Below are 15,594 nucleotides of genomic sequence, written 5' to 3'. Positions count from 1 at the left end.
ATCAAAATCGTCGACGACCGATTTAATAGTCGACGCGTCGTTTGAAGCTTTGTAAGATCACAACAGCCGCAGGAATAAGTAGTAGGATTAAGAGTGTAATAACGGACTGAAACAGAAGATGGCAGCACTGCATGTACAAGGATGCCAGCTGCCGTTAAACCCCGAAGAAGAAGTAGCTCTGTCCCAGAATTCATAGTCCAGCCCAGGTCAGTTTCCAACAACGGTGGCAGCTAGTTAGTTTTAATATTACTCTTATTATTCTTTCTGGGTCACAAAATAAACGTTTAACATATTTCAGGTGAGAATGTAGCTGTGTAAACGTCAAATATCTGCTCAGTTTATCAAGACACCACACATTTTCAAAAGCGCTCCGACGTTTTCGGAGACGTCTGTTACCCACTAGCTCGATAGCTAGCCGGGGGCAAGGCTCACTAGAGCCCGTTAGAACACCGGACTCCCGGCAAATCGTTTTCAAACCTAATCGCAAAAATAATCGGTGATTAGTCGACTCTCAAAATAATCGTTTGTGGCAGCCCTATTGTTATCATGTGAAAATTTTTTGTTTAGGTTCTTATTTGTTAAAAAGTTTAAAAAGGACGTTTTCATTTCATCACCTACCTTTCAGCTTTTTTTCTTCTGTGTGAAGCATGTTGAATAAATACAATTTTATTCAACATACTCAAATCTTTACAGGCAAGAGTATTCTTTGTAGTATCACTCATGCTTTAAAAAAAAAGGAACCTCTTTTTCTTTTTTCATGTTCATTTTAGAGGAAATCAAGATGACCTGAATTGGTTTTGGATGCATTGCAATAATGAGACTGAGCTACAGTGCGTGAGAAAGGACTGAACTCTCATACACGTGACGCTTAGTCACCTGTAACTGCTGTTCAGAATAAGTAACGAATAAATGTGATATATATCTATGGTGGCCCTGAATAATAAAGTGAAAAACCTGAAAGTCTTGTATTGTCTACTCACAATTCTGCAACTTCAGAACAGTACAAATAAAAGCTTTTATATTTCAAAAATGCACCTGCATGTGAGGGATTTATTTTGGTCTCTAAAATAAAATAAAGCCTAGTCTAGTATTGTTGTGTTCTAGTAAAAAATGTTTTGTTTTTTTTTTACCAAGTTTAATGTTTAAAGAAGAAGTAAAAATGACTGAGTTAAAGACATAAAATTTAAGTGTTTGGGTTTTTCTGACGGGAGAGGAAACAATATTTTCTCTTACAGTTTTCAGTAATGGGATTGAGAAATGTGCAAGGCTTTGAGCAGATGACAACTTCTGGCCCAGTTCCTGCCAGTGAGACAAGGCAAAACGGGGCCAGAAGGCATTCTCACAGCTTCAGACCTCTGCATGATGTAGGCGGCATCAAAGCGCCGCCACCGACACTTCCTCAGAAAAAGCCGGGGGGAAACGCCAGGGGGATGGTGGTCTATCTCTCTGCCTTTCTCAGCCGCCTCTCATGCCTACCCTTCCCCGTCCTCACCTCCTCCTACAGCCTCAGCCAGCTGTCAGTGGGAGCATGCCGAGGCATTGCACTCTTGTCAAACACACACACACACTTACTGGACAGCGAGGGTGAGAGGGGAGAGGAGGGGGAGGGAGATGGAGAGATGTGATGTCGTGACAGTAGAGTGATTAGTCTATACACAGAGCTTAGAAGAAGAACAAAACATGGAGTAAAGCAAAGGCTTTGTGCACGTGGAGATATGGTATAAAAGATCAAAAGGAAACATGGGAGCGTCATTACTTGAGAAAAAATGATCTCTCAACTGAGGGAGAAGGATCAAGATGCTGGGAGAGTCCCCACAGTCATAGGATGGAATACTGAGGTTAAGAGCATTCAGCAGGCAGGAGAACAATGGGAATGACATTGGGGTCTGGCTTGGACCTGCTTTACAAAATTTTGAAAATAAAACATTTTTAACTGTCAACACATTCCCCCGCAAGCTAATGTCCAAACTCTGAAACTGACTACTAAAAAAAATGCACACAAATAAGGCATTCACTTCTCTCCATGATTATATTCCAAATAGCAGCACAATGGACCATTAGCTCCTGCAATGAAGACGATGCTGTTTCTATTCTCTCCATGTGTTCAGCAAATGATCAAATTAAGATGCACGACTGTGCTTTTCTATCTGTCACACTCGCTGTGCACAGAGGGATCTCCAGCCAGACCTGATTTACTGGAAAAAGCTGTGTGTCTGTGCACAATTCCTGGGTGTGCAAAGTGAAAGTTTAAAGTCAGTGTTCTACATGCATCTGTCTTCTTTGTGTGCCACGGTCCTGCATCTAAACTTTATGCAAGAGCAAAGGCACATGAGAACAAGCTTGACCGCTAGCCACACCTATGTGTGTAGCATTCTGGCTATGACTCACAAATCTTTGGTAAGTGGCCACAATGTTCCACACAATAAGTTATTGCTGATTAAGCCTGCTGAGTCACAAAAGCTTCATTGTGTTCCGCTGTGTTCAGTGTCAGTTGTTGCAGTCAGGGTGACGGTGCATAGTAAAGAGATATGGAATTAACTCAGAGCAGATTGAGATTCAAAGATAAGAAAATTAATATGAAACAAAGCTATCAGTAAAAAAAAAAGAAAACGTAACATCAACATTCTCCTCTGAATTACCCAGATTGTGTTTTATTTAAATCCTTGCCGGTGCTTCATTTGTTCTGGAAGGGCTACGTTCTGACATTATATATTTATTGCACAATAGTAAACTAATATTGTCATCCTTCCTAAGGTTTCCATCATCATATAGTAGCCGGTAATATCTCCCAAAAGTGAAATACTTCCATGAGGCGACCAGAATTGCACATTAAAACCGCTCGGCCGGGTTAGATTGCCTGACGGGGCGCGTTGCGAGCGAAAGTTTTCTCTGGACTCTGAGCAGACAGACGGACATGGTGTGATATCGCATTAGCATTATGGCTCCCAATTCACTATTCCCAGGGTGGTAGATACGGTAGCCTGGTGGGCATAATGTGTGTCAATAATGAAAAAGCATCAAAAACCTGGAGAGCAGAAACGGGATTCTCACAAAATTGGCCATTTGCAGCAGGTTGTAATTTTGAAAATAGCCCTGATGAAAAAAATTGAAGTATTTTGCCTGATGCAGCTCAGTTACTGATATGGAAACTTCTGTCACATTCAGGACGTATCTTGCCAGGTGACTTGCCTTGCTACATTATTATGGGCCCTGCTTTTCTGTGATATAGTATTTGCGTCTGCAGATTAATAATTTGGAGAAGAGCTGTCCCTAAGCTTTAAAGCCTTGTGGAATATAATAGCTTATAGTATATACCCTCAGAGGTGTTTAAAGGGGACTGATTAGAAGCTCCATGTTGTTATTTTCGGACTCTACTATTGCAGCTTTAAAGAACACATCACCTCAGTTGATCATTCATCTGAAACTGACGCTTCACTTTCCTTCCCCCTCCCTTTAAGCCAACTTTCTGCTGATTGGCAGCTACATGAGATTAGCTCATGTAGCTTTCATTTGTACTGTTCTGAATTTTCTGACTATGTAACTGTATAGTCAGAAAATTTAAAAAAGTGTAATAGATTCTCTTTCAGCTATGAATGACAAAAAAGAGGAAACAAAAAATTAAAGGAACAGGTGATGAACTGTAGCAAAAGCTTAACCCTCTGAGTCCTGATGTCTCTGTTATGCTAGCCTGTAAAGTTGCTCATGTAGCTCACCTTCATCTGAGTACACAGTGAATGGTTTGACTATGAAAATGATTTGAATGATCATTAAAATAACAAATAAGGGAGTATATTTTAGTATCAATCCCAGTGTTTACTCAAGCTGTTCTGGGTGCAAATGATCACTCAACACTTTATTTTCCTACTGTGATGCATTTTGTTGATATTTTTCCCCTATGTCACCCAACCGTTCACTCGAGTCTTCTTTATGCAACATATTCCTTGGGTTGTTAAAGTCGAAGCATGCTATCTAGAAAGACACTGCTCTGCTCCGTCACCTCTTTGTACACACACCCTTGTAAGCTATACACCACTTTGGTCATTTTCCAGTGAAACGAAGACCAAAATTTAATTTCATCACTGGATTGTGTGGATTTAAATCAGAGCATTGTCATCTGTTTCTTACCCCCCGTAGATAACGGAGGCAATATTTTCCTCTGCCTCCCAGAATAATCCTTAACCAGCAGAGATGGTCCAAAAGAAGAAAAATCCCTTTTGAGATAGGCTACTCAGGAAAATTGAAAAAGTTCTTATTAATCCCGCTGCGCAGCATCAACAACAAGGCATATACAAACCTGCACGCATGCCAGCACACACCCACACATACACATTGACACACGCACACCTTCCAGACAAAGGTAGAAGAATGAAATGAGATTTCCCCCCACTCCCAATTTGAAACATGCAAAGAAATTGTGCTCTTTCTCTGCAAACATGAGTCATGTTGCACAGTGATTTTTAATTTCATTGCCCATTTCACGAAGCAGCGTAAATGTCTGAACCAAGCAGCAACCTCTGGCACTGTCAAAATAAATCCAGTGTGAAAGTGCCAAAAACTGCAGTTCCTCTAATAGTCACTTGGGCTTTATGGATAGTTTCCTCCTTCATCACACCTGTATGGCAGGGGATTTAAAAAAAAAAAAAAAACAACATCCATCATGATCATGATTATGTTTGATGTGAGATGTCAGACTAATTTTACACCGTGGGCCACATACAGCTCACTTTGAACCTACATGGGCCAGACCAGTGAAACTCCCAGTTTAACTACACATTGAATTCTTCTTCTAGCTTCTTATAAGTAGTGCAGTTTCAATGGTAAGTCTCAGTTTTTCTACATGCTAAAGAAATGGTGCTGTGGTAACTGTAAGAAATCTGCCAACATAACTCTTTGTGCATAAATTGTAAGAAATAACAATTTCAGGAGGAAAAAAAATCTATGCGGTTCTTTACATTTTCCAAAGGTGTCCAGTGGGCCGGATTAGAGTGTTTAGTGGGCTGATTCTTACCCCTGGGCCTTATGTTAGACACCTCTGCTCCTAAGGCTTAAATGTAGAGGCCTGTTTGCTCATTTGGGCAGCTAAAGCTCGTCAGCTAGGCCTCACCTCAGGTAATAGAAGACACTCAAAAGGACCTCTTAGCCATGGTTGTGGCATTGGCACCTTTTGGAATATTAATAAATATACTCTCAAATTATATATCTGTCTTGTTGTGATGCAAAACTTGCCCTAGAAGTTTCTGCCTCACTACAGACAGAGAAGTGTCTGTGCAGCTTGCTAACGAACCTTGCTAGCTCTCTGCTCATAGGTTCACAGCCAACCTCTGGGCTAAATATGACAGCCACCCCCCCCCCCCCCCCCCCCCCCAAAAAAAAAAAACCAGACGAAAAACTCATTAACGTATTTTTTAAATACTTTACAATCTTTCTAAAAACAAACAAACCCAAAAACCAAAAACAAAGCAGTAACATTTTTGCAACTTACATTCGAGTGTCAGTGTTTCAAGCTTAAAACAACTGGAGTCTGTAAATCCACAAATATCCATGTCAGTTAAATTGTAGATTATTCAAAACTATAGATCTGACTTGCGGACACACCAGCCTGCACAGTAAATTAGGACTGCTTTAGAGCAACAACACGTTAATGAGTGGCAACAAAAAAACAAAAAAACGCTGCAGTATTAAAATCACTTCCTGGATATTCCGTTTAAATTTACCGTGCCTTAATTGTATGGCCCTTTCCCCTTCATCGCAATTACAGCATTGTTATATGCACTGCTTTCTAATGGCATTGTAGCGTTTAACTCTGATGGTGTTGTAATGAGCCTTTAGCGCTTGTAGTTCAATTGTTTCGGCTTTATTTTTTATTATAGAAATACTCGCTGACAACCCAACAGTGTTGTACACGGAATCCATTCAAATAGCTTCTTTTCAAACTCCCTCACCCTCTCGTTTTTTGTAACATTAGGGATCACTGCACGCTGCTGTTGGAGTGGGCTGGGATGCTCTACAGATAGGGAGGAGGAGGAGAGCGAGGAGGGCGGAGGATGAGAGAGTGAGAGGGAGACGGGGAGAGCGACAGAAAAAAAAGAAAAAGAAAAGAAAGAAAAGGAAAAGCGCCGGGTCCATCTCTCTCCTCTTCATGACGTAGCTCGGTGTGGTCCCGGGGGTCCGCCGCTCTCTGGTCCCGTCTCCACAGTCCGAGCAGCCTGCGGTGCGACGCGCGCGGTGCCGAGCGGCGAGGTGCGTTGCGGTTATCCGCTGTCCTTCTACTTCCACGCTCCCCCGGCTTGTCCCACATATCAGTGAACTGTTTCCACACTGCCTCAACAGAGAGAGAGGAGAGACCCCGCGGAGAGAGAGAGGGCGGAAAGGAGAGAGAGAGAGAGAGAGAGAGAGAGAGAGAGAGAGAGAGAGAGAGAGAGAGAGAGGAGGAAAATAAAAAAGGCAGAAAGAGGAGAGAAGAGGAGGAAGGAGGTCGCCTTAGTCCCTCTCCTGAATCTCCAACGAGAAGATGCTGAGAATAGCCGGCGTGCTGGCTGCTCTGGTTTTGGGGTTGAGCGCCGCTCACACCAAAGGTACGGTAGGTGAAGGGCAGCGTGCCCGTCTGCCAGTGTGCTTTATTATTATTATAGTGGGTGGCTGTGGATGCAGAGGGATGACCATCTGATGAGGCGAACTAATTGATGTTTCTGCTGATTGCACTGTGTGCGCGTTTTGTTCCTCACTCCAAGACAGGGCTGTAATTTTCCGCTGGTGTTTCTGCGTGGACTTGTGGATACTTAGCACTTGATAATAACTGTACGACGGTGCAGCCCCCGATGGCACTCGGAAGTATTCGTTTTTATCTTCTGTGGCATCACTACAGTCGCTCTGTGTTACTCAATAAAGAGCGTACAGTGACCTTGTTATGGCCTATATTATAGGGTGGGCTAATCTCAGGTGGCATTGCTAGAAAATTGATTACGACTTTTGTTATAGTAGCTCACCCTCTTCACATTTGTTTCTTCATATTTGTGGTGTAGATGAAGCATCGTCCTGCACTATTTGAGGTTACAGGCTTTCCTGTTTTCTGCTGATTGTGACTGATAGGCGGAGGAATAGGCAGGGGAAAAGCGAAGCAGAAGTTTTAATTAAACAAACAAACAAAAAAAATCATCCATGCATGCATGCGTATATATATTTGGGGGGGGGGTTAGTGTGACCTGTCATGAGCTTATTGTTTGAGAGAATCTGCATGACTCACTTCTGAAGTCCAGGATCTTGGAAAAGGAATAAGGCAATGTCTTTGCCTGAGGATACACATGCCATGCACATGTATGTAACGTGGCAGCCCCCAGCTTAGTGTTGCAAAGATATGTACCTATGTAAGCAGCTAAATATGGCAAATTCTGCAAAAGCAGTCGAAGCTTTCAAGATCCAATCAAACTTTTATGAGAGTCCTTTAAAAGTCATGCGCTTTTGTGTGTGTACCTGTGTCAGTCCACAAACTGCCTCTAAGTACTGGCACTTACTTTTGGCTCATTTCAAATTGCAAAACACGCGCCACGAAAAATCCCCCAAGCCACCTGATATACGATAATGACGTCCAGATGTCATAAATCTGTGCCATACTGTTGGCAGTTTTGCTTCGCTGCTGAGCTAATTTTAGGTCTCCCAGCATCCCCACTGCAGCGGGGCCGCTCAGTCCTCTTGTGAAACTGGCATGTGCCGTAGGTAAGCAGGTAAATGCGGCAACAGGTTCATGCTAATCAACTCCCTGTAGACCTGGGCGGGCTTTTGCACAGCAAAATAACAAGGTGACACCTGTCAGTTTCATCTGGCAGCCACGCGGCACCAGAACTGTGATAAGCTGTTCATCCTCCTCGCCTTCTGACACGGGGAAGATCCTCCCTGTTGCTGGTCGGCTGGCTGCCTACAGCTGCAATCTTTTCTGCGTGTGTGTGTGTGTGTGTGTGTAAGGAAAAGATATGCTAATAGACCTGCTGTGGGCTGCAACCTGGCCAAGAGGTCAAAGTTTTGCCTTTAATGCACTTTTCAGTTGCACGCAAGCAACAGTGGGGCTGTCTATCATGTGCAAATACATGTTACCTATTAGGGTATTAACTGGATTAGTTCATAGATGTAATATGGCCAGAAAGAAAGGGTAAGGTTGCTTTGTAAGGAAGGATTTATTGTGTGTGTGTGTGTTTTTTGTTATCCAGAGCTTGGCTGTGAAGTAAACAAATTACTGCCAAGTCAATGGGGGTGGAAAAAACCAAGCACACCATGGTTCTAATTGATTCCCCTGGGACACTGTATAGTGCAGTTAAATCCAGGAGAAAATAAGAGGCTATTGTATCCAGTATCTGCCTATCTGCTGCTATCTGTTGCTCTGTACATTGCCCAACCTTTACCACCCGTTCCTGCTTCCTGTCACAGCTTCTGGGAAGCAGGCACAATAAGAAGCACCATTCCCCATTTCCTTTTTTTTCCTTAACTCCAAGTCTGGTTCTCACTTTCAGCTTTTGAGATAACAACTGAAAGAGTGCATCCGTGTCAGGCGCCGGAGAGGGATCTACCTCTGCAGGGCCAGTATACAAACTTGTTTCCCAGATAACTTTGAAGCACCGCCGCTCCTGTCATTTTGTGTTTAGCCACCGTTTCATTCCAGGAAGGCGACTTCCTTTAAGCACCGTCACCCTCGAGTCATCCAGTCAGACTCGGCATGCAAGCGTGTGTTTCTTACTTAGTTGTCAATAATCAGAGCTTGAAGTGTTAACACCCCCTTTGCATATGTGTGTGTGCATGCGCTCGGAGCGAGAGTGATGGATTGAAGCCAACATGTTGACAGCTGCCAAGTATGCAAAAATAGGCAAGGAGGTGATGTCGTTTACAAAAGAATTATTGCGTTCGCTAGATACACGCTGCGGCTCAATCGATTTCCCCAGGACCGACCGTGTCCCAGCTCAACAGGGAGAATCTCCTAGCAGCGAGGCAGAAAGAGCTATACAGTTTTTTGCCAGGGCTGCCCGGAGCCTTGCTTTTGTGTAATTCCAAGTAATATGAACTCTGAATTTAGATAGCTCATTACCAGCACACTGTATTTTAATTCAGCTGCCCACTGTGTGACTCGTTGTTGGGGGAACCTTTTTGCTGCTTTGTTATATCCAGATAAACACACTGTAGGTCCCCCCCCCCCCCCCCCCCCATCAGTGAGCGTGTAAGCAGCTAAGAGTGTAATATTCAGCCAGTGAAAGAGGCTCCGTGCTAACCAGCTGGCTGCTCGGACATCTGCTAGAGAAGTTGCAGGATTAATCAATGCAGGTATTATAATTTATGCCATTCCTTATTGAGCTTCTGCATGTGCAACTGTGTGTGTGTGAGCTAGTGCTTTTATGTGTGTGTGTGTAGAGGGGATAAAGACAAGCCAAGAGGATAGGCATTTGAGGATCCCATTAGCAAATAAAAAAGGGGGGTGTCAAAAAAATAGAGGCAGATTTATGTCCACTCCAGTGGAGGAGAGGAAGTGCATTATAGGGAGCACTCTATAAATCCTCCAACGAGGCTGTGACACAGTGTGCGGCACAAATCCTGTCCAGTTTGCCCCGGCCACGGGGAGGCAAGCCTCAGTGACACGGGGGAACTTCACAGATTTCTTTTTTTCTCTTTTCCACGAACACTTTCTTTCTTGTCCTATTTTTTTTTCTTTTCTCAGAGCTCTATGCCATTTGTGAAGTAGGAGAGCTTAAGCGGCTGCAGTGATGGAAGAATGCCAGGCCGCTGATCCCGGCACAGTTCCACAAGCATTAGAGACAAAAGACAGAGTCGGAGTGGATAAGTTTAAGGAGAAGGTCGAGAGGCTTTCTGTGATCCCATGAGTGCCGCGGCTAGATTCGCAGGGAGTCTTGTGACTACGGAATAACACAGTTCCTTACAGCATATTGAACTTTGCTCATTAGCGAACAGATGCTGTTTTTATTGCTAATGAGAAATCAAGCCTTTGTTCTCTGCCTCAGTGCTAAGGATGGCATGAATATGGGGTAGTGTCGATTGGCTATTTGTTGCTTCCTTTCAAACTTTCATATAAAGCCACAAATGGGAACTTGGTGTCTGTTATCAGATCTTAGTGTATGCTGCTTGTCCGGGGTATTCCACAGTGGCCTTTACACTTATATTCGCCTACATCTTCACGCTATATACAGTATCTTTTTGTTCAGCCTCTTCTGCTTTTGCTCCATTGTTTTTTGAGACGTGGAACGGAAGGTGGGAGGGGCTTTTTGGGAGTCATGGTCTGTGTGAGTATGTAGTTCAGTGGCTGACTGAACTGGGTAAAACATACAGTGAGTAGGTGTCTCATCTCTCTCTCTTCCTTCCTTACTTCCTTCCTTTTGGTTGTTTTGAGTGGTCACAGCTGACCATACTTGGCAGCAAATAGGCAGCCAGGGCCTATTGATTTGCCCTACAGACAGACAGAGAGTGAGACACACACACACACACACACACACACACACACACACACACACACACACACACACACACACACACACACACACACAGGAAGGCACACAGAGAGGAGACGAGGCCAGAGTAGATTTTCCAGAATTAAGTTAGATGCTGCAGTGTCTTTTTTGAGATGCATTTGGAAGGAGCAAAGAAATCAACTTGAAAGGGAAAGAAAAAAAAGGATGGATGGATTCAAGAAGCAGAAAGAGGAATGCAGAAATGAATTATTACCGTATTTAGATTTTTTTTCCTATGGACCTTCACGAAAGTTGTGCAAACACTTCTTTGAAGCTTTTCACCATTTCATGTGATCTTCAATCTGCAGATGGCCTGTTATGATGCATTACACACTACTTGGAATGCACTGGTTTACCTTTTCTCTTAGAAGATAAAGTAATCTGTTCCAGTACTAGAGCTGGGCGATAGAACGATAACGATATGTATCGCGATATAACTTTTACTCGATAGAGAAATTAAGCTATCGCGATAGACCTCGCCGCTCTTGTCCTCAAAAAAAAAAGGTCAGCCAATCCAAATTAAGTAGCGCAGAGCCGAACCAATCACAGCCGCAGCGTCACGTCGCGTGACTTGTTACGTACAGCACAAGTGCCAAGCCGCACGTGTGTTTGTTTGGGAAGCAGCCAGCGGGTAATGGAGGAAATGAGTGTGCCGACTAGAAAAATCAACCGAGCGTGACCGAAGAGAAAACAGATGATGGTTCCAAGCCGGAGAGATTGTCGAACGGAAGAGCCATAGAAGTTCCGTAGTGTGAAGGTATTTCGGCTATTTCAAGTCTGACAAAAAACAGAGTAGCGTGCACTGTAAATTGTGCCGAAAGCAAGTCTGGAAATACAATAAACTGGTGCATGCGTCACACTGTGCGCCACGTTATTGTTTCGGTGAAATGAATTTCTACAATACTGTTACTGTTAATTCTACTCTCTGCAGTGTTTAAATGCTTACATATACACCCAGTTACTGTCCTCCACACATACGGCTCGGTTCTGCTTCTATGCCCCAGCTTTGTTTACTTTTTCCCACCGAGGCTTCTAGACTTCTGATTGGCCAACATTTCTGCACGGTTAGGAATCTAGCGCCACCTGCTGCTTTGGCATGTTCATAGCAGCGTTTTCCTTCATTTCTGCCTTTATGTGTGGACGGGATTATTTTTTAAAACGAAAACGGAAAATCTCCGTTTTCAAAAATACCCGTGTACGTGTGGACGTAGCCTCAGTCTCTGACTGGAAGCGCTAATTCGTCATTCGGCTTTTGTCAGACTAAAGTAACTGTTAAAACTGTTTGAAAAGCTAAGCTATACAACAAGGAGAGATTGAGAATTTCCTTTTAGTTCTCAGTTTATTTGATATTGACAAAAGTTAGTCAGTTTTGTCTGTTCTTCTGTAAAACAAACTAAGATTTATTTTTAGAATTAATATTTTGTTTCTAAGTGGAATTGACAATTTAGTCTGTTTCGTTTGTTCTATTTTGAAACTTAAACGCTTTAGGGCTGCCTTTTGTGTAGTTTGCAATATTTGCCTTTATTTATCTGAAAAAGTCTCATGTTCCTTAAGTACATCTACCCTGTTGAACTTATTATGGGAAATAAATATTTAAATAAAAACAAGCTGCTGATTATTTCACATTTTACTTGTGAGTAGGGATGGGTATTGATAAGATTTTAACGATTCCGATTCCATTTTCGATTCTGTTTAACGATTCGATTCTTTATCGATTCTCTTATCGATTCTTATTTTTAAAAAGGAGAACACTAAGGTCGATTAGCTTAGAACTTTGTTTTTTATCTTCTCTTTGAACAAGATAGAAATTTAGGAGTAACATGGCCTTACAAACCCAACAGTGAGATCTTAAGAGATCCAGCCTACGGCTCTTCAATGGGGTGTCACAGGGTCCCCAGGAAAAAAAATGTAAATGTAAAATAATAAAATAAATATTCTTCTGTAGCAATAACAAAGTATAACATAAATTATTCTGTAGCAATTACACAAGAATATCCAGTAATGTCCCTGCCTACAATTAAACACATTCACTTACCAAAGTGAAATCGGGGGCATCTGCTGTGGCAAATGGGTGCAAGCCTTTGACCACAAACTTAGTCACTGCTCGGTGACATTCGTCTATCCTGGCCTGAAAGGAGACGCTACCGGTAGACTGCAGTGAGAACTGCCAGCATCTGAGCCAGCCAGACTCTGTCTGTCTCTCTCATCATGGTCACCTAAATGCACAGTAATGGCAGGTTTTGTAATAAGGCAGATCGCGCTAACATAATATGCACTGTTAGTTGATTATTTACCTGCCGCATTAACGGGAGAGGACGTGCAAACGTTACCGCTGCTGCTCGGTTGAGATTCACGAGTCCGGAGCGGAATTAAAAACACGACATTCATTTAAGGTTATCACGTGTTTTGTGAGCAAATGCTTTTGCATATTCGTAGTGTTTCCTCCCTTAAATGAAATATCTACTTTGCAAGTATTGCAAGTTGCCCTGTTGTCATCCGTTCTTGTAAAGTATGACCAAACTTTTGAGCATTTGAGCCGCTGGCGCCGTGTTTCCTGCCAGGTAAATGACGCTCCGCAACGTGGTGACGTCATTCGGGGCGACTGGAATCGATAAGGGAATCGTTTGCAAAAATGGCAAACAATTCCAAGGAATTGAAACAGTGGGAACCGGTTCTCAACAAGAACCGGGTTTCGATACCCATCCCTACTTGTGAGCAACGGCACATTTAAATCTTACAAATATAGTTATTTGGCTTATATCGTGATAGATATCGTTATCGCCTGAAATGAAAAAAACATATCGTGATATGAAAAAATCTCATATCGCCCAGCTCTATCCAGTACTCATTGCCAAGTGAAAATATAAGAAAAAAATAAAAGAAATTTAACTACAAAGTGACATATTCCACTATATTCTTGTCCTTTCAACCAAAGATCTGCATATGTCTACTCTTTAAAAGCTCCACCCCAATGCCTTTTCACCCTGTCTTCTTCATGACCTCAACTCAGGCTAGTGTTGCTCACAAGTGCATGAAGAAGACAAGTAGAAACATTTCCCCCATCTTCCACTTTAATAAACTGTTGATGTGTTTGCTGCATTTAGTCACAATGATGTGTTGCATTACTTTGCTTTACTTTGTTAAACAAAAATTAAAGGTAATTCTTTTTTTTCTTTGTCAACACTAATTTTGGAATGGTAGAGTGATGGTGTGCTGATTAGCATTTTTGCCTCAGAGCAAGAGGTTTCTAGGTTTGACTCCACCTGCTGGCCGTAGCCTTTGTAGGTGGCACTTGCATGTTCTCTGCATGCTTATGTGGGTTTAATCTGGGTACTGTGGATTCCTCCCACAGTCCAAAGACATGCATTAGTTAGATTAACTGACAATTCTAAATTGTCTGTAGCTATAAGTGAGCTTGCCCTGTGATAGGCTGGTGACCTGTCCTGGGTGCTCCCCACCTTTCACCCTGTGACTCCTGCATGTGCCCTGCTAGGCACTTAAGGGACTTTTTATGTCTGTTAACATAGGGACCATTTAAAGGAACATTTAAGCAACTCTACCTTTGCTGAACAATGGTGACTGTGGTCATATGGGGACAAAATTGAATCTTCTTGCTTCTAAATTCTTCTAAACTTGTAACTTAAAAAAAAAATTAACAGTTTAATAACACTTGCAAGTGAAGTACCGCTGTTCAGTTGTGTTTCGCTATGATGGCTTTTTTTGTCACCTGGAAGAGTAAAAAACAGTGGAGTCACATGAAGAGGTCGAACATTTTGATATGATCCTGTTCTCACTTCAAGCGCCTTTAAAGCTATAGAGCTTAAGTGCAATTCTGGAGCCTTGCTCTCTCCATTGCTGTTAATTTAACAATGTCGATTATCAGTGAGTTTTAAATGTGTGAGCTTTGTTTTCAACAATAACAGAAACTGCATCATTCTGCGGTCTTTTAACTGATTTATTAGTAGAATTTTGTGTGTCTTGATGTCTACCAGATGGTGACTTTCAACTCACATTGACTTTAAAGTACTTATGACACACAGCTGCATGTCTGAATGTGTGCGTGTATGTCTCTCCTTACTGCTACACTTAATCCCCACTTCTTTTGGATTATGAAGTTTAAGTTATTCTAAGTGTCTAGCCAGACCCTCACCAAACTCTCCTGTTGTTTTTGCTCTCATGGACTACAGTGCATACAATAGTCACTTAAGCCTGTTCAGCTATCTTAATGAGGACCTTCATTGACGTAATGGTTTCCCTAGCCCCTTACCCTAACCATCAAAAATGAATGCCTAACCCTAACCCTAACCATAACCATAACCTAATTGTAACCCTGACACTAAAACCACATTTTGAGCCTCAAAAAGGCCTTCAAACTTGTGAGCACCGGTGTGTGTGTCCTCACAAGTGACTGTTGGTTCTCACAAGTATAGTAGAATGCAGATTTCGGTCCTCAAAAAGATAGCTAGACAGGAACACACACACACACACTTACGCTCAAGAGCTCTACAATATATTCAAGGAGGTCCTTCTGCCACCTTCAGTCCTCCTTTCATCTATTTGGTCCTGTTTTCCAATCACTTACCTCTAGCCCAATCTCGCCAGTGGACTCTCTTCTATTTTTCAGAGAGGAATGATGACACATCCTGAGACACACACACACAGACACATGCACGCACTGATGAGTAGCAAAGGGTTACACAGACAGATAGTGCCCGACCTGTCCCTCTCCACCAGCTGGGTCTGGCTGACCTCGGAGGAAATGATCAGAGGGAGAAGGCAGAGAGAATTATAGGATGAGTGAGAGGAAAGGGTCAGAGAAAGTTGCAGATCTTTGTCTTTGTGACTCATAAATCTTCACACTTGACAAGTGGAGCACTCTGAGTGGAGAGTGGACTTCAAGAAACGATGTGGAAAAATGGCAAGAGGCTCTGAGGAGCTTAGAGATAAGTCTCTACACTTATTTTTGACTTTTACTCTGTGATACACATCACCTATCTTAAATATATATCCAAAACATTAATTTCCTATCTGTATTTGCATAGTGCTGTAGGCTACCTTGAGGTGATGTATGTAAATTTTCCAACCAGCCACCATC

General features: G+C 42.5%; 1 protein-coding gene across 1 annotated transcript in view; it reads left to right on the top strand.

Annotated features, from left to right (window-relative positions):
* Positions 1-6,053: 6,053 nt before the first annotated feature.
* Positions 6,054-15,594, top strand: part of LOC102292773 (calsyntenin-2) — a gene marked incomplete in the record, with an annotated part of 341,630 nt that continues 332,089 nt past the window's right edge. The window contains 1 exon segment of the mRNA XM_005926617.3: positions 6,054-6,575. Within this exon segment, the coding sequence (XP_005926679.2) occupies positions 6,512-6,575 (64 nt within the window).

Source organism: Haplochromis burtoni, unplaced genomic scaffold (assembly GCF_018398535.1).
Source record: "Haplochromis burtoni strain Fernald_Lab_line unplaced genomic scaffold, NCSU_Asbu1 Contig_94, whole genome shotgun sequence".
In the NCBI taxonomy this organism is placed as follows: Eukaryota; Metazoa; Chordata; class Actinopteri; order Cichliformes; family Cichlidae; genus Haplochromis; species Haplochromis burtoni.
The sequence above is the reverse complement of the archived record's forward strand: the minus strand, read 5'-3'. Positions and strand labels throughout refer to the sequence as shown.